Source organism: Neodiprion lecontei, chromosome 3 (genome assembly GCF_021901455.1).
Source record: "Neodiprion lecontei isolate iyNeoLeco1 chromosome 3, iyNeoLeco1.1, whole genome shotgun sequence".
In the NCBI taxonomy this organism is placed as follows: Eukaryota; Metazoa; Arthropoda; class Insecta; order Hymenoptera; family Diprionidae; genus Neodiprion; species Neodiprion lecontei.
The window spans coordinates 32122674-32142664 of record NC_060262.1 but is presented as its reverse complement, the minus strand read 5'-3'; the positions used below and the strand labels follow the sequence as shown (position 1 = coordinate 32142664).

The window sequence follows — 19991 nt, the reverse complement described above, 5'->3', positions numbered from 1 at the left end:
AATTGTTAAAATAGTGCCCAACTTCGAATGGATTCTAGCTTATATAGCTTCAGATTACAGGTGGTTTACCATTGATCGATCTATACTCTGAGACATGTGTGTGTATATCGTACCTACCCACCAGGATTAAACCAGCCAAGTTTTAACGCGATGCGACGGTTCAGGCACAGAGTAAAGAAAGCGTTTCTACACATTGCCAAAGTTCGAAGTCCTGTAACTAGTTCCGGACTTAGAACTCCCATGATTCATTATTCGCAACGATCAACAAAAAATGGTCTAGGTATACTTACGTACAATTTGCATAGCAATAGCCGACTAAGTAGGACGAGAACCGATTTCCGCTGGATATAAACGAAGGGAAATAAACCTGTGGAAAAACGAAATAATTAAACTGGACTAAAAAAAGGTAACAAGCGTAACTTTTACAGTGGAGTTAAACAGCCGTGTAACTTCGTACTTCGTTAACCACGCTTATGGTATTCATGTTTTGCCGGCTTCAGGCCACGCCTGGACGAATATTGTCAACATCTTAACCCAGTTTTAAACACACCGTGCCTCTGGTTGCAAAGTGAGGAGCCGAAAATCCACGCAAACCGTCCTTTAGACACGCGAACAACTTGGCATATTTACCACCTGCTTAAACGTTTCCAGAATGCAGAGCTCGAGGTGCATGTTGATGCATGCTAATTATCCAACCGAGTTTCAGGCATTCTTCAAGTTTATATCGTTTAAATCCGCAGCCTTTAAAACAGATGTAGAATAGAATAGATGTGATCCGACGTATGTTGTACACGTAATTAGTTTTGTTGAGTGTAGCTAAGAGTGGTTGGATTGTGAGTAGCGGTGTGTGTTACAGATGACGAGTCTGGGGACAAGACAGTCAGCGTTCTTCTAGATGGCGAGGAATCCGAGCTCACCTTTATCGAGTCCCCCGCCGACGTGAATGTAAGTACTTCTTTAATTATTGCCAACAATTTTGCGTCGCACGATAAACCGAGCGTAGCGCGAGTCCAACAGCAAGTGTATTTAACTACGAAGTCGTCGCTTTACCAATTGTTAGATCACCTGCTCGACTACCTTGAGTATATAGCTCGCCGTGAATATACGCCCCAGTGTGTGTATCGAGGGTTGAAGAAAAAAAAAAAAATGATACGGCAGGTAAATAGGGAAAAAATTGACCCGGGAAATCGCTGACCTAGATTTTAGTCCCACGCTGAGGTTTATACGCGCCGCGATCAGCCCCTCTCTTTGATTAATTTTAGCTCTCTCACACTTCTGTTACCCCCTGAATTCTTCTCGAACCTGTCAATAAAGCGATGGGTTCGAAAAGGGCCTCTGCCACCTATTTTCAGCTGCGACCGGATTCTGTTCAGCAAAGGGTGAAAGTATGCACAACATATCCGTCAGGGCTAAAGGACTATATAAAACCTCGCGTGACGGCGTGACAACTTTGCGCACGTGTGTTTTTACGCACTTTGTGTGCTGTTCGAATAATACGTACTTCATACAAGACGGATATCACGAGCGTCACACGTAGGCTGATGAATCTGTGCACCATATCACGTGCCTGTAGTTAGCACCTCTGTTCTATTTCTGCAAACGTTCAATATATTTTACTGTCGGAAATGTCCAGTAATTCACTCTGACAAAATTTCATACCTATCGGATAGCGCTATGAAAGCCCACGAGATGGATAGGAACGCCTTCTGTACCCTCGCGTATTTCGGTTATCGAGTTACAAATGTCGCTTTAGATTTGTGTTCCACGGTTTCTTTTTCCGCCGTTTTTGCCTGTAAACATTATTTGCCATACCATATCCGTTCTCTTGTAACACAGTTTGGTAACTCTGTAATAGCATACTCTATTTGATATTTGATTTAAAGTTGTTGGTGTTGAGCAATGAGGAATAACTTGAGAAATATTCTACTGAATAATTTATTTGGAGAATTCGATTAGTGCTGAAGTAATTTTCAAGCCAGTGTTGAAACCACTTTTAACAACGGGTTTAAAACGCCGGTGTGTACTTTGAAGATAAAAAGGAATAACGTATAAATTTTACAGATAAAGTTTCATCATTACCTTTCGATTTATTTGACATGGGCACATGAAACGCGAATCACGTTCAAGGGCGACATGGTGAGGCTAGGAAAATTTCCTTTATGACCCATTTTGTTACCCTGTCGAGAGCAGCGGACGTGATTTCATTTTCCTACAGCGTTAATGCAGTTAGGTTGCAATCACGTGCCGAAGACTAGGGCGCATTTATAACCGACTAGTTGACCCGACCGTGAGCACATTCATTTTGTCGCCCACACCCGCATCCTAAATGAATTATACATTTTGAAAGCACGACGAGTAGGTGCCAGTGATTCACTTGCAGAATCACTCGATGAACTTCGATCAGTCACGCAATAATGACATCTATTCGACTCGTTCCTCCTGGTTCCATTTCGACGAATAATCCTACCCCACAGGGAATCGATTCTTTCATCCAATCATTGCCCGATATTGAAATGAGGTGTTCAGCGAGGGTTGGAGGAAGAGTTCTACCCCTAAGCTATCTCCTAAGCATTCCATTCGAAATGAATTCTCTGTTAGTATTTTATGAAATAATATCTACATATAAGCTCAAGCAATTCCGATGCTTGAAACTGCAGATAAGTCGTAAGAAACGCGATTTTCAGACAAATTGCTTTAACAAATACTGAATTCTGAGTAAATTGAACGCGGAAAGTTGATTATGCGTTCATGGGCCAGAAACTAAGTTGTGTAGAAATAGGTACGATAAAATATTGTTCTTGAGAGTAATTGGCGGAGAAAATAATTTCAGGATCCGGTATTTATATTTTGATTTGTTTCGTACAGTCAACCCGTCGACGATATTCTTTTGAAACATTATATATATGCGTGTGTGTGTGTGTATATACATATAGCAGCAGCAAGATCCCATTCCTTGCAGGCTAATTAAAAGAATTAATCTAATTACGCTCGGTCGCACGCTTCTCTCAGACGGACGGTGAAGGTCTTGCCTGCTAATTTCACCGTGTCTCCGCATTTCGCCCCGAAGGTATGTAAGAACTTTGGAGTGCCACGAACACTTTTGCAACTGACGTTACGGCCGTTCTACCCGACTTTATATACCGTGTAAACTGGTGTATGATTATACCTGCGTACCTACACCGGCAATGAGTTGAGTTAACATGATCGTAACGCATAAAAGTATAATATCAATATTACGAAAGTTCAAGAACAGGGTCAAAATATCTGTGATTCACTCTTCTTGTGAATTCGCGATCGACTCGACTCGGAAAAGTTCGAACTGTCACGGGGTTACACCAATCTTTCAAGTGTACCGGTATATATTCCATGATAAAATTTAACCGCGGGAGGAAATAACGTGAAAACTTTACTACCGGGGTCTAGCTGCGAAAAAGTTTCGTCCGTATATCATACGCGGTGCGTTTTAAGAGCGCAATGGATATTTGATAATCATGCATGCTCGTATGTGCGCGCTGTATTGGTATATGTATAGGATATACATGAATGCTACGCGGATGTATACTTATTTTATTGTCTTCCATTTTCCACCTTGAGTATAAAGCCCACCTTTTCGCCCTTAGGCTCTGCCACGCCGCTTCGTACACGTGCCATCAATATACGTGATGCATACAGCGTATATACATGGTATATTCTATACGTGTGTATTATACACATGCTTGAGACTCTACGGTGCGCCACTCAAGACGTCTGAGTTCGTTCTCTCTGAGGAAATTGAATAACTCAAACACCCGGCACTCTGATCATCAAATTTACCGTACAAGTGTCGATATAAGTGCCCACGTATATATTACCATATTATAACGCTGCCTTACATAGATGCGTATTTTGAGACCAAAGTAGCCACTGCAGTCGAGCAATAGAAAATTTATCAACGACTCAAGGAGTCGTTTGTCATTCTTTCCCAAGTCTTGTACGTACTCCTGATTCATGTATAACTTCTTGAAGAGACGATCGAATTCTTCACCGCGTCGTCGTACCAAAAATAAATTCTCAACCTGACATCGAATTTCAATGAAATCCACCCTGCGTATAGGATGTTTAGAAGTGGGGAGAGAGAGGGTGTATCTGAAGCAGCATTGCTATTTCGGCGACCGTTTCGGCAATTTATCAGAAATATTTTCTTTCTTGTAATTTTTTCGGCTCGTATTTCATCCTGCGAGTGGCGACCCGATCAAATATTCCAGACTACATGAAACGAAAGCGAGGCATTAACATCGACACATATCGCTTTCGACTCTGTTCCATTGTCTGGGCGATAGATGATTTTCTTTTACGTTCGAAAAGCCCGAGAATGCTTCACCGAGTCGCACTTAGTTGCGATCTTATGACCGTCATAAATCAACCGGGGAAGGAAACGGGGGTAGAGCAACCGATGCGATAGTTAACGCGCGATGTGGGCAATGCTATTCGAAAGCAACAAAAGTCTTTCCGCTGCAACTGCTATACGTGTCAGAAATATGTCGAAGCAGGTTCAGTTTCGTCTATTCCAACTCAACCCCAGAGGAAATGTGTACGTACATGCATTATACCGTCTGGCAAAAGGGGATCGTTTGACTCCGTTACCACGACCATTTGTCATTGACAGCTCTCTGATCGTGAGCGTTGAACACAAATGGCTTTACTCTTTGTACGAGTATCCTGCTCGCAAAGGCCACGCGATACGTCGACACATGCATGACATACGATCTCGTACGAGCCCGAACGAGAGCAGTTCAGTTTCTGGGTAAACTGTATCCTCGTATTTTCAACATCCTCTCAAAGTGAATACAATGTGTGTACTGTCGAAATTTCCCAAATGTTTTAAAAATGTATTCACAAATGGGTTTGCCTTCATTCATTTCAATTGCTCAATCTTTTAGAGTTACGAATTTGTATTTCTTTCTCCGTTCAACCCCTTCACTCCCTATTACTTGCGTAGAGGGGACTGCGATGTCACGTGCGATCGTTATACCAAGTCGTCGTTGAATATAAGTATTCGTTGGCCGACTGTCCCGTATCAGCGACTGCAAGGACCAAAGATGCAAATGTGATCTCCGGAAATACTCACTTTCCCCGTTGGATAGATCCGGCCTAGTGGCCAGTCCCTCTTCGCGTGCATGGTAATTGCTCAATTAGGTACGTCCTTGTTGCCCGAGTGTGACTGAACAATGGGAAAGCTCTAAGGAAATTGAATCGCATTTTTGAATTCTTCTGTGAGTGAATTATACTCACGGATTCATGCCGATGTTGAACCATGTATAACATAATACCTACCTATATGGATTCTTGTTTCTTGTCCGATACACTTTGAACAGAAATGAGTATTTCACAAGCACGGCGGGATTGGAGTCGAAATCCCGAAAAACCAGAAAGTCGACCAGACGCAAAAGAATAGACAACATATTTTTAATAACATTTAAACAGCACATCTTTTTCCCCGTATAATTTGATTTGTTCAATACATTATTACATTAAATCGTGTACCACATTTACGTTCGCGCCCTCGTGTCACTTCACAAGCGTAATGCCATCTATTAGCCGCAACTAGTGACGTTGGAAAGAATAAATGTGCTTCTAACGTCTTGCAGCCTCTCGGTAATTTGTCAATTCCGTCTCATTGTCAGTGGGTTTCGGGATTTTGACCTTCTAGTTTTTGGTCAGTCGTTATTGATAAATGCGGATTCGTAAATTTTCGAAAAAGGCACGAGTCCGACATTTGAATTGTAAACTTTTTGACTGTTTGGTATTTTTGCAGTTTAATATTTTTCCTTTCGTAATCTTGCCCATGCTTCATAAGAAAGAAATAAATAAATAAATAATCGGTATAACATTATTTATACATTTTTGCGTTCTCAATTTTTATTTTTCTACAAGACATTGTTTCACATTTATAGTCTTTCTACGCTGTAAACTGTCGGTAATTTGACTTTCGGGATTTCGTCCCGTCGACTTTTTGGTCTTTCGCATTTTCGTAGCCCACTAGAATGGCGCTATTTCTAAACTCCATTTCAGTGCCTAACAGCAGCTCTGTGCATAATTCAATTTTGTTCGGGTGGTTTCAATGTTCTAACGCAACACCGCGCTTATGATTCAACTCACGGTTTCTCGAGAGTTAATCAGGTGCTAAAGCTTTCGAGGAAAATTGAATCGCGGCTATTGAATCCAGTTCGTTTCAATTATGTATCACGATACAGCCGTTGGTTACGCATACAGATTTCGGTTCGGTCTTCCAGCCTTGGATATAATTAGCAGTTTTGTACGGCGCGCTACTATAGCCCAATTTTATCTTTCACGCCCGAATGGAACAATGCAAACAGAATTTTAACGAGTGAATTATGCCGGTGTTTTCGCCCTCCGTGCTTTTATCGCATTGGCACACAATACCAAACTGAAATAATCAACCTACGGCGTCGACGAACATCCGATATGCCGTTATGTGCTTAATGCTTCACCGTCGGGCTTCGGGAATTGCGACGTTGACGGGTGACGGGCACGCGTGTACACAACTGGCACCTACAGCTAGGTCTGCCACGTCCATGTACTCGAATTCATCTGCTCAGCCGCGCACTTGAGCTTGTTCCATTGATCTCCCGCAATCACCGGCTGATCCACGCAGAAACAAATTATTGAGGATTGAGGCTTCGGACAGGCTTTGCCGATTAAATGAAAACAGGCCCTCATATTCCCACGATTACCGTCACGTTATCTCCGTAACGGTATGCCTGTGGACAGGTACCAAGCTCATTAATTAGCGTATGTAGCACCTAAAATACCTGGAACTGCTGGGCTGTAGTTGGGTAGGAAAAATGTCAACGTCATTTTTTCTACGAAAACATCAAATATTTATACAGAAGAAAGAACTGCGCAGAAATTCTCTTTGATCCAACTAACAACTTCATGAGTCTCAATCTCCGTTCCGTTTAATTAAATTAGTGTCTCGCCGTGAAATTGCGCGTCCAATACTCGATGAAACTTTAGCTTTACCATCGATACCAATCTTACTTATCGGACTGGCTTTCCAATTAATTTTTTCTCGGATAGAGGTCGACTTTGACTTGTATTCGCTTCCGCCGACAAGGCAGGCTGGACTTATTCATGTGGATCTTAAGAGCAGCCAAGGACTCGGAGCGAGTTGCTACAACTGTAAAGATTCTTCGAGAATACGTATTCAATTGGCCTACAGGACCGTGCTGTCACGGCTTTGTCGCAGATGTGTATAGGTATAATGCATGTGGCTGTCCGAGCAGGGGAAAAATGTAGCTCCGAAAATGACTCCAGTCCTAAGGAACGGCCTGACTCGGTATTGGGAACAAGCTGAAACGTTGAGCGAAGAATTTCTTGTCTTGAAAACGATCCGATTTGGTCTTTTGAAGTATTTTGATCATACAAAGAGCGTTCCCGGAACAACGAAGCCGTTTTTAACCAAGATATGAAAAGATGTTGACAAGCCATTACGAGCCTACTAGAAAAGCTTATAGAAACCCAGCACCTACCAAGGGGCATTTTAATCCCGAATCATCGAGTTCTGCCGCTTGCACGATAAGCCTTAGGAAGTTGGGGAAAAGCCAAGTTCCTCTCGGAATGTGGGTGAGTGAATGCCAAAGTGGATTAAAAAGTTTAAGTCAAGCTCTGCCCAACTCGGTCCACGTCCATGGTTTCAATCCGGATAATATGCTGTCCATGCAGAATCCACGTAGCTACACGAAGCCTTCTTTTGAGTAAGCCGCTAATCCATTACGATAGCAGCTGGACACACGTTAGTCTTCGAACACGAATTTTGCCGCAAATGTTTTCTCGTTCCACCTCTTATAGCTGGGCTTTAGCGAACAACGCGAAGAAATACGTTTCGCACGATTCACAATGGGATCAAAAAAAGTCAACCAATCACCATCAAATGAAGTATCCGGGCCTGAACAGTTTTCAACGAAGGCAAAACGTGTAAGCATAAACCTACAAAAGCAGATTCGCCGCACCAGACGCGATAATTCTGATCTGACGGTATTCCTCATTTAGGAAATCGTGTATTAGCATCATACGTAGGGAAATTGCATTAATAATGCATTGAAACGACTCCCGCCATGATCTCTCGGTTACCACGAACGGAGCACATTATTGTAGCTACGTATCGTTGATGATACCATTAATGGTAATAGCAATTACCACAGCAAACGTACCGCGCTTCGTTGTACCGCCAGGATTGCACAGGCATGTTTCATTTAAGCACCATCTATTAGAGCGCAACAAAGCGTCCGGCAACGGGTCACGATATAAAGTCAATATTTAATAACCAGGCAAGACTAGGATGAGCCCGCCGTTCGCGATTAAATTCATGCTCACATGCCATTAACTCGTTCCAACTGACGCTCGGTATTAAATTTAATATCAAAGCCGACGTACGAGTGACCATCGCGTTAGATTCCGGGATACAAGTGGGTATATAGGTCTATTGTATCGCCTGTATAATAAAACAATTTATGTCCGAGTATTACAGGTTTACGACGAACCGCATAAGAGTGATATTTTGCAGCTACAGGCTAACCCCGTAATCAAACTCTTCCGAAATCTATCACTGACTCTGGTGGATCCGCTTTGTTAGGTAAAAAGGATTTCGTCAAATTGCAAACTTTTCCCACACACTTGTTTTTAATTACAGTGTGTGCGCGTGACTTTATTCGGGCACATTTATACTCTTCGTAATGAAAAAAACGGTGAACTCATGCGGCGGTAGAAACCTTTTTTAAAAAAATATACGATCGCAATTGGAATATTCATGTATTCATCATACTGACGGCGCGCTGCGTCGCCTTTGACAGATTCATCCGCGCTCGAAGACCTCTATATGCTTCTCTTCATTTACATCTAAACAGTATTTAATTCAACTCTCTTGCTCTCCCCGTTATTTCTCCACCTTAAGAGTTTAAATTACAATCTGAACATAATTGCGTTGAAATATCCTGCTTACTGATATTCTCTCTCGAAAATTCCGTCGATTATCCTACGAATGCTCGCTTCGAGGAATTTCTGTTCTGCCTCGGGGCTATTCACCGAATAACTCGAATTACTTACATTTCTTCCCCGCACGAAGGAACTCTTTACAGCGTATCGTTGAATCGAAAATTGCTCGTTGAGTATAAAGAATGTATAAAAAAATTTTCGACGCGAAGGCGCAGGTATAATTCGCGTACCAGCCATCCATTCTTTTATCCTTATTTCTTTTCTTCGAATAGGTACGGCGCTTCGCATAAGGATTCTTCCAATTGTTTTTTGTCCAACCGACCACCAATACTTATAACTTATCACAACAAGAACTTGGATGGAGCCTTAAACTGTCTTCGTACTCAGGCAAGCTTCATCCAATTAAGAATATCCGCTTTGTAAATCATTCACAACAGATTTAGCGCAGCTCTGTATTTCACACATTCAAGCGGTGAGCCACAAATTGCGTACCGCTGTTAGTTTTTGTTTTCGGATTTGCAGCCCCGCTCGGAAACACTTTGGCCACCCGATGAACAACCCTCTGTAAAACCTGATATGTCACGGTGAATTCCCATACCGAATCACAAGGGTATCCGATTAACGATGTCTTTCACCTTCAACTTTACGACATCCAGTTTACTTTGATCACGTCTACTTGTAGCTACAAGCGCTGGCATCGTGTCACAGATTTCGAGTTTGACTTCGTTACGCATCAAAAGATGGACAACATTTTTTGCTCGTTCCGAACGACGGCGAAATCGTCCGAGTCGAAACTGGTCTATCAAAAATATCTACAGTCATGGCTTTGACGATTTTGGCAAAAAAAGGGAAAAATATGAGACGATAACCGACGTTGATTAAATAAAAGGTACTTGTTTTTTAGAGTGCGTGACGGAACATTTCAATCCCCGTTGTCACCCGTCGTGACATGGGGGCACATCCAAAATCGTTATGTAATTTACAAACGATCCCAAAGGGAAACAGCAGTCCCAGACAGCGCTGTAATAACAGGCGACAGTCAGTAGGGAGGCAACCAAGGGCGGGAATCTCATTCGTTGTAAGCGTGTCTAAGCACGTCAGTTAGCTTAGCTTATCGCGAAGGTGCGAATCGAGGTAGTTAAAGTTGCTTAAATTGATGAGAGTAAAGCAGTGTTTAGTTATCGCGGAAAGTTACGGGGTAATTGCAAGCGCTCAACTATATATCCACCAGGCTACAATCCGATAGCGGAAACTGCCATAATTTCCATCCGTGTCAAAGAATATTTAGCGAATGGATAGTAATTTCTGGGCGTTGATTACATTCGTTCATGGTTCGCCGCTACTATGTTCACCAATCACCGCGTCTAATCGACTCGTTACAATTAATCACGTCTCGTTAGCGAACAATCGGACTCAATTCGATAAATCAAAACATCACAACCTACCTCTGCGGATGCGAAATTCGCAGTCCTTGCGAGGAGTGAGCCAGCCTCCGGTTGAGCTCAGATCCAACGAACCTGAATAAGTAACGCGCGGATAATTAAATATTTCTCAGCAGCACTTCGCTGGACTGAGCTTAAGAGCGAGACGAAAGTTTCCGCGCCGTATATGTACGGCATCCCGAGCCTATACCCAGGTACTTTATACACCCACATACCCTGAAACCCGTCGTGCTTACTTCCATACAACGAATATCCGTGTACTTTGCATATATTTGCAAATTCCATTTGCTCGAGGGGAAAATATGGCGAAGGCGACACCGGCTCGAGTCGTCACGGTAGAAAGGTAATTACTACTAAAGTAGTCGTTGAAGCGTTGCTTTCAGAACGTAGTGCGCCACTGGGTGAAAGAGTATCATTCCCGCCTTTTTGCCAGATGAAATTCATGCGGCATTGGTAGAAGACGTCGCTGATCTACCGTCTTTTGCCGTTAAATTATTTCAACATGAATTTCAGCCACCTGCAAACCTGTCAACGGTAGCGTTTTGCACTGGTTACGTATGGAATAATCAACGAACCAAAGGACCTCTTGGGACCGAATATAATCGAGAGTTCTCCAAGGAGTAGCGGGGAGAATTCTGATTAGATTTTTCGTTAGATTTCTTTGGAGAAGGGAAAATGTTTTTTCACATCTCTTTTCCAAGCTTTTGCAACGAGTTTGACGAAACTTTTGAAGAGATTACCTCGCTCGTAATGTGTTTTGAATCGATTTCCAACTCCCACCTTCAAAACTACGATCGTGAAATAAGAAAATATACTCTGGTTCTCACGTTATTCCGAAAATTGTAATACATTCTACTACCGTGCTTGCTAACGTGACGTATTATTGACGCAGAATTTATGTTCTCTATTGTGTCAACTCAGCAATTATGCGCTCAACTGTTCGAGTTCCCATGAGTTGACAGCACTAATTGCGCGTCATGGTTACATTCATCTCATTGTGTCATTGCTCACTACGTACGTAGCGCACCCTACGTCGCAAGACCTGAGGTTCTACCTCTTGGACGTAGAAACTCTTAGCATTCGCTCGGTCTGTGATGCAATTTGGTTAGACAGAGACAGAGTCAAAGGACAATTCCTACAGGCAACCCGGATGAGAAACGCTTTGAAAAGGCGAATCTTTAGTGGCTCGAATTGTCGTATGTAACATTTCTTGCACATCTTGAGATAGTAAAAGTCAAAGAAACTGAAAATACGAAGCTTTCGTCAACCCAAGCACCGCTCTCGTAATTCACAGAGTTTAAAATCGCGGTGTGACACGATCAGAGTTGTTTGATCTAGGAAAAGTCTAATCAGGATGAGAGACCATTTGGCAAATGTAACTGCGAAATTGCTTCCTTTGCTTCGATATCTGTGCGACTCCTTGATTATGCTAACAGCTGCTGCAGACATATTCAGGGGAAGAGTATAACGGGCAATTTGTATCTCATCGAATGCAGACATTTTCCATTTAATTTCACCAGTATTCCTTTACCTCTTTTTGCACTTTTACGAACAAACTTGACGCGCGATAGCGAGGCATGGATATTTCAATGGACTCAACAAGGTGTGCAGAAAGTAACAGACAACTTTTGTGCACAAAGACTTTCACGCGATACTAACTGTTTATGCGGCAAGAACCTAGTGCCTAGCAACGAATAGCTAATCCTGACATTCCTATCGACCTAATCTCTTCACACTATGCTCCGCCTACCGAACCCACCAGGTCGAACCGTCTGAACAATGACTGGGCTATTCTACTGTTGGCTCGAGGTGCTATTCGCAGTGTTCCCCGAACAAGGCGCCTTGACTGTATATTGTCGTGGCACTGAGGGTTTCACTACTAGGCCTCGCGGTTGAGCAATTCGATGTTCCCAAAATGGTAGGACATACACGTGCTGGCACGCAATAGTATCAGAATTAACCTACGAATGGCGAACTCGTGAATGGAAAGCTGATATCGGGGAACGTGGGGCACGACGGACCTCCTGAAACGCTGATTATTTTTTCTGGCTTTTGAGCACCACGGACAACTTGTTTTGATCTATATCGAACAAATTCATCAATACGTTGCAGTAATTAAAAGACAAAAAAAAAAAATCCAGGGTTTGACGGGCCCCTTTAAAAATATCACCAAAAATATGTATATATTCCGGAGAAAATGGCCTTTATCTAAAATATCACTTTTTTCTAAATTATAAAAAAAATGTTCAGTCCTTAAAGAATGTTGCATACTTTAATTCAACGCATAAAAAAATTGTTTTATTTGTCACAATTTGTCGGGAGATCCGTCGTACCCTAAGGGGTCCGTCGGGCCCCACCTTCGCCTACTTTGAATAACAGCCGTTGAATTGGACGTGAGTTATACCTTGCGAAGATTCGAATTTATAACTATACACGTAAGCAACGAACACGAGGAGTATTGGATAAAATAATCGAAGCACTCAAGCCGGGTAAAAATTGTGTATAGTAAAATTTGACGCTCGAACAATTTAGCGAAATGCTTGCGCGAATTTATGGAATGCCGTTCTATGTGAAAAATAAAATCATCCGGAACACGCGTTGACAATAAATCGTTATACGGGAGATCAAAGCATTCATCAATGAAACATACCTTTATATGCAAATATTATGCCTGAAATGGTGGATTTGGGGAATTATTCATCCAATCAAATTTGTTTTCCACCGAGTCCATGCTGAATAAATCAGAACTGATATTGAACGAAGATATATTTTTATTAGTCGAGCGTGTAGATTGTTTTTACATTTATTTACTTTGGAGGTAAAAAATTTCGAAATGGTTACAAAGGGTTTAGACGAGACTATCTTTAATAACGTGTAACGAATCGTTGAGGCTGAAAACTAAAGCACTAGATGGTTCGCAAAGGAAAGAGAACCTTTGAAATAGTGATCCGCAGAAAGTGCCGGTTGGCAACACATTTAAACTGGAAATTCTTGCTCTGGAAAATAAATGGTAACAAGCAGCCAAGTGGCAAGTCAGCATTTCGACGCCAAAGGTTGTGCTATCTATTTTTTGTGCCCTCTTCTTATTTCGCGTCTCTTCCTCTTTGAGTTTTTCTTAATTGTGTTTTTCTTTCAACGATGGAGAACCGTGGGGGGAGGGGGGGGGGGGGGGGGGGGAGCGAGAGAGAGAGAGAGAGATGAAGTTGTGGGAGGAATGAGGCACCGGATCGTTTAACTTGAAACTGCGCTTGCTGGACTCCTTCTGCATCTGACTCTCAATCTTAATGCCGCTTTTTGGGCTTCGTTCATTTTCCTCGAACGGCGTGCGATAAAGTTGTCAGTACCTACTCTAGGAAAGTAACGGTTATGTTAGCAATTCCGTATCGCTGGAATAATTTGTCATTTGTCCTTATTCTCAGACCGTTTCACCCACACATCCGCAACCGTGAAATCGTACAAAACTACAGCAACGCTCATACTTTAAACCCACACAATAACCAGCCAACGCTTGGTAGATTCTAATCACAGTTCGTATTGTACTGATTTCGATAGTTCTGAATAAATCGATTACCTGGATTCCCGTTTTGCAGACGAAAATCAAGGCGGGAAAACGATTACCTCAAACCTGCATTTATCCGAATTTTAAGGTCACGATTAACCCTTCGTTGGCCACCTAGGAACAATTCGTCCTAGGCTATTTTTACCCACTTGGAATAATAAAATATTTAGTCATACAATAAATAAAAATTAATAAACTTTAAGAAGGCGAGACAGGTGACCGTTTTAGAGAAAGAAAGAGTGGCCAACGGAGGCTTGAGTAAGAATTTCATCAACAGAAAACTTGGATTCTTTTTTGATTATATCTTGTTGTTCTCCATTATATTAATTCTATAATCAACAGGAATCTTTGCGCTAGTACCCATATTTAATATTCTCCCCTAAAATAAAACTTCATAATCCGATAAATCTGCCTCTGCTACACCAATTTTATTCAGTCAAGTGGAGAGACAATTAAGCTTTACTGCTCCCTGAAACGAATCTTCTCATGTTCAATTGTTGCTACATAGCGGTCAAAGATTTTCCGACAACATTATTCTACACACGGATATATTACCCAATTTTTCTGGCTTTTCGTTTGAGAAATATGGCACGTTGAAACTATCCTATAGAAACATCGTGTAATTTTTCAAGATAAGAGAACACGCTCCATGCCCTCAACACTGACGATATACATCCACTCTCTGAATTTGAATCAGTGAATTTTCACTCATTCCCAGTTATAAGTATACATATGAAAAAACAGTACGTATACACTAACGATTCAGTGACTTTTCAATGATATTTCACTGATTTTCTCCAGTGGGATACTTGTAACCGATTTAGATTTAGAAGGTACGTACCGCGGTATATTCGCTCAAGCATCAGCATTCACTTATCGTACTTACCTTCGCGACTGCGTATGCTCCCATAAATTTTCACCAACAATTAAAAAAAAGAGATTTTCAGCCAAATCTTTTAGAAGCCGATCACGAAGTTGAAGGTGCCGATATAACGCATGCTAGTTGCTATCTCAAGTTTGGAATCGCGCAAAATTTTCATGGCCGCAAATTAACTGTGCCGACTTTACGGGTGAGGTTTAGTTTATAAATATTCGCGACAAGGTTGTTATCGATTTTTAAAAATTCGTTACTGCTGCTTAAAGCAAGAGGCGTGCCTCGCACGGTTCTACTTGTAACAGAGCCGCTGTCCGTGGACCAACAAAAACCAGCTCGTAATTCTCGAACCAAATTTCTTGCGGAAAGTGCGAGGAATGCTGTATTAACCGCCGTGTAATTCCTCTACGTCCATTCAGTTTCTGCCCCCGTGTCTCCACAGCCCAACGAATAACCACTCTCGGAACGAAAATTAACGAGGACAAGTATAAAGCCTCAATAGACAATGGACGACGGCTCCCTGTAGATTATAACATCGCGTACATGCCTGCAGTACCTACAAGTTGAAGGACACAAGTGTGCGCCGTGATGCGGGAGGAGAATCGTTGGTTTGCGCTGACACGGATGGACGGTTATGAACTAAGGTAAGGGTGAACGCGGCTGTGAGAACGGCAACGCCTGCGCCGCATTGCTGCATGTGTATTTATTCGTTGAAGCTCGATCATGACCCGATGCCAGAAATACTAGTCAAGCGTGCGATACTACACCCGGGAATACGGATGACCCGGATAGCGAGGTTGAAGTTGCCGTTGGACGTTGATACGTAAGATAAGCAAATCGCACCACCGGATGAAATTGGAACTTTGTTTACTTGATTCGAGCGTAGACGGAAATTGACTGACGTTCAACATTTACCGCGTACGCGTACCACTGTTGTCCGATTTTCTATATTTCCTTCTCGGTCAATTGCCGAGAACCGCTGCCTGTCAGGTATATATTTATCCATTCATCCATTAGATTTTTCCCGTACTGTCTTAGCCAGTTTTGTCGGCACGAGTAACGTCCATGGAACAACCACGGCCTGTCAGAGGAGCCACTTTGCCATCAATTCGCTTCGGATTCGAACAGAGTTTCGTTATGCATAGATAGACTACTATAAGCGCATCGGTTGAATTATACATTCATACTCACTTGTTCAATTGCACGTGATTTAGACAGGAATGAAACTAGTGAGATGTGAGATTTTTTCTGAGCAAGTATTATTTTTTCAAATCAGGAAGTGGTATTTTGTACGAGCTTGCAGATCTTTGTCGGGTAAATACTTTTCCTTGTACAATTCTTGTTTTATTGAAATTGGTGTTTGGTGTTAATTTTGTTTGGAACGCTTGGAAACAATTTGAAACTTGTAGTGGCAGGTACATAATCCAAATTTTTTACACGAAAAGCACCTCACGCATGGCGCGGAACCGCTTGGTGTACGTGAAGCGAAGTTACGCTGTGAGGATTGTCTCAACTTCCATACTTAACAGCAGCTGACTGTTTCTAACGATTACACCGGTAGCTGTAGATGCGTACTCCTATGTACTGCCAAGAGGGAATGAGACACGAGGTTAATCGTCCAATTATAAGCTAAGCTAAGAACTTAATGAGTCGTATTAGATTGCTTCAGGGCCGATAGATATTACGATACCTCCGTCTAAAGCTGAAGCGAAATCGTGCAGGATTTATCTCCAGCAAAGAGTTTATTTCACTTCTTTACAGCCCTGAAATAAATGTGGATTCAGTCGTATTCCGAAACTTTTGTTTCGTTGAATCGTAATACGCCTAGGGAAACGATCGTAGATCGCTGATTAAAGTGTAATGGCAAGAATATTGCCGTCAATTTGTAAACCGGATAGGTTGACGGCCGATATAAGTTTCTCGAACGAAATTAAAGTTGAAATTCATTGTTCAGTTTCAATTACTTAAATACCGCATTGACATTGAGAAAAAAGTAGCCCAAAGGAATACTCGCCATTTCAGATCTCGGAGGAACTGTGTAGAATCTCTTGCTGAAACATTTTTATACGTCTCATCAAATTTTAGAAAATTTTTTCAGATTATTCGGAACCATTTTACCATATGCAATTTTTTTCTTCACTAGCCAAATGAAGTATAATAAAAAATCTTGCGAAAAATCTGATAAAATATGTTACGTAAAGTAAATTTCATGCGCTAAAATTCGAGAGCAAGAGGAGCTGTTATTTTATCAGGGTGACAAACATTCATAGGTTTATACAAAAGCTCGCCGCGTTATAAATAATCGAAAAAATGTTGGTAGCCCTGACAAAACAGAAGCTGCTCTTGCTTTCGAATTTTAGCACAAGCGCGTTAAGCCATTCAGTGGTTAGCGAATCACTCTGTGTACACATATAGACCTATATTATAAAACGAAATAAACATCAGACATGAAAAAAAAACAAGGTAAACAACCAAAATTCCGTTGTAAAACTTCTTGGTTGCATTACTCAATAACAACAAAATCGACGCTGCAGGTAAAACAACAACAAATAAGTATGCGAACACCTATATAGTTCAGAAATCTGAGGACTTCAATGCGCAGAATAAATGTTTTAACAAGCGGCATGTTTATGTACGTAATGAAGTATAAATACACATACAATTGTACAGATTTGCAATTTTATTCGTCGTTTTTCTTCGCTTTCCCCCCTTTTTTTGGTCCTTGGTGCCTTTGTTTCGAGAAAATCAATACATTTGTACTTGAACAGGATGTCCAGTCATGGTGCAAATTCTAAAATCATGGAATTCTCATGGAATTTGATACCCTTTGGAAAATATCCTAGAAACATCATGGAATTTCATGTCGTGTCTGGAATCTTGTAAACTTTTCCAATCTGGGTTCATAAATATTTAGAAAAATCTTAAAAGTTGGTCGTTAAAACTCTTAATTACTGGAAAATTTTTACTATCGCACCAGTATCTATCTCGAGACTATGAAAGTTACCTATTCTTGTTCATATTTCTATCGTAGGTATATTCATTTATGATGTACTTGAAGTCGACCGAGAAAAATAGTAAATTAGATGTAGGAAACCTGTAATGGTCATGGCATTACGTGTTGAGAAAAGCGTTAATTCAGAATGTCCTGGGGCAAGGTACCCTCCGAGGACAACAATACATTACAATGTTGAGCTCTCGATAGAACGTAAGAATCAGAAACATGTAACAGAGTGAGGAACATTTAAATTAAATTAAATCTATGCTTATTGAAGAACACATGCTATCAGGGTGGTACTACAAACCTAGTTAACTAATGAGCTAATCCTACAAGGAACATACATGTATGAGTCGTAATACATTGACCTTTGGAAAATAAGATAATTATATCACAGTTCCAGAACAGTTCCAGAGAAAATAATGCTCACTCAATTCCCATGATTTATCACGAAGGACTGAGCTTGCAAAAATGAAACACAAGATTCTTTCACCTTTCAATGATAAGTTTAATTTGTTCCACTTCCTTTCTGGCTCTTTAACTCATCCCATTCGCTCAGTTGTATAATTAAAATCAGGAATAAGATGCCTGCGGTAATACAGTCGTAAATCACATAACTAATTCAAGTACGAATTTTGCGTTTTATATAATTGCTGTGAATTACTAAGGAGCCTGTAACTTGATAAAGTTGAAATAATTCATCCAGTCAATATCGCAGCACCGTTTTCACGAACCCAGCAATTTTCGGTCGAATCTTACGCGTTAGAACTTGGATGAGTTATTTTTCGAATGCGATATAAACACGTGTCCTTCCAGAGACGTGACATATTTTCGCGGATAAACGTGCAATCAGCCATCTCAAATTAAGGTCCCTTACGTCTGTACCAGCCAGTTTCTTATTGGGAAAGCTTTCCGGGAGCCATAAATAGCAGGAAGACTCATCTCTCCGCGGTTGAAGAAGACGAAAAAGAAGAAGAAAAAGAAGAGGAAGAAACGCACGGACGGACAGACGGAGAGAAGAGCTTGATACAAAATTGTCCATCGCCGAGGGAGCAATGCGAGCGTTGTCCTGGTAGACAAATTGCGTCTCGTTGTCGTCGTCCTCGTCTTTAAGGCCTCCCATGGGACGTGTCCGCGAATAGAGAGGGGTGGCGGATGTGAGCCACTTCATTCGGCTCGTTCGACCCCCACGGTTTCGGGGACGCCACTCGGCCCAGCTATCAGGCTCTAAGCTGCGGGGGTTAGAGAGAGAGAGAGAGAGAGAGAGTGAAAGTGAGCAATAAGGGCAGCAATGGCACGTGCCGTCATGGCTTGAGGCCCCGATGCCACGATGAGACGCCATGCGCGATAGATAGGTGTCCAACCGGGTTGTGTCTCACCCGGTGTCTAATAAGAGCTCAGCGCTATCGCTGTCGCTCACTGAAGATATATATTGTCGCTCGTAAAACTTGAGTAAAGACGCCGCGGGGGCGATTCACCCTTCCCCAGGGGATAACCACCACCACCGAGGAGGTGCGCTGCAGGAGGGACTAACCGGTTGGCCCGCGTAAGGTGAAAAATAGTCTTTCACGTCACATCGAGATACCCTAAGCGTGGATTAATGTTCGCTTGAATTCGAATTTGTTAGGGTGAAATCGCAGAATTGGATACCAGATGTTGCACGCACGTTATTACTGGTATGAATTTTCATTCAATTCTCAGTTTTCTGGCTTTCACCGAGTGTCGGTTGAAATCACATCTGGATTGCTCTTGCCGCCGCTTTGTTCGTTCGCAAAATAGAACTATTGATTACTGGATCAATGACTCTTGGGAATGATTTTACTGTTGAAATGAAATTGCAACTTACGGACTTTGCGTCAGCATTTAAATACAACCACGAACGTGTTTCAAATGAGTTTTTATATCTGCAGAACTTAGTCAAGCTAAGAAGCATGCAAAGTTGACTGATTTCTTTTTTCATATTCAAACGTTGAAAATACCAATTTCTTCTTTGTCTGAATAATTATGTATTACCTGGCATCTTGAAATTTCCAGATTAAGTTTCACGACAAATTACGAGTCGGTGAAATAAATACTTCAACGTATTTAAAACTCGTTTTTCTACGGTTTCAAACGGTTCCAATCAAC

The 19991-nt window shown here is 41.7% G+C and overlaps 1 protein-coding gene across 1 annotated transcript in view; it reads left to right on the top strand.

The window, feature by feature from the left end:
* LOC107224078 overlaps nucleotides 1-19991 on the top strand; it is a 94773-nt gene that overhangs the window by 53727 nt on the left and 21055 nt on the right. The window contains exon 11 of the mRNA XM_015663995.2: nucleotides 857-945. Coding sequence (XP_015519481.2) covers nucleotides 857-945 — 89 coding nt within the window. The remainder of the gene's footprint in view (nucleotides 1-856; nucleotides 946-19991) is intronic.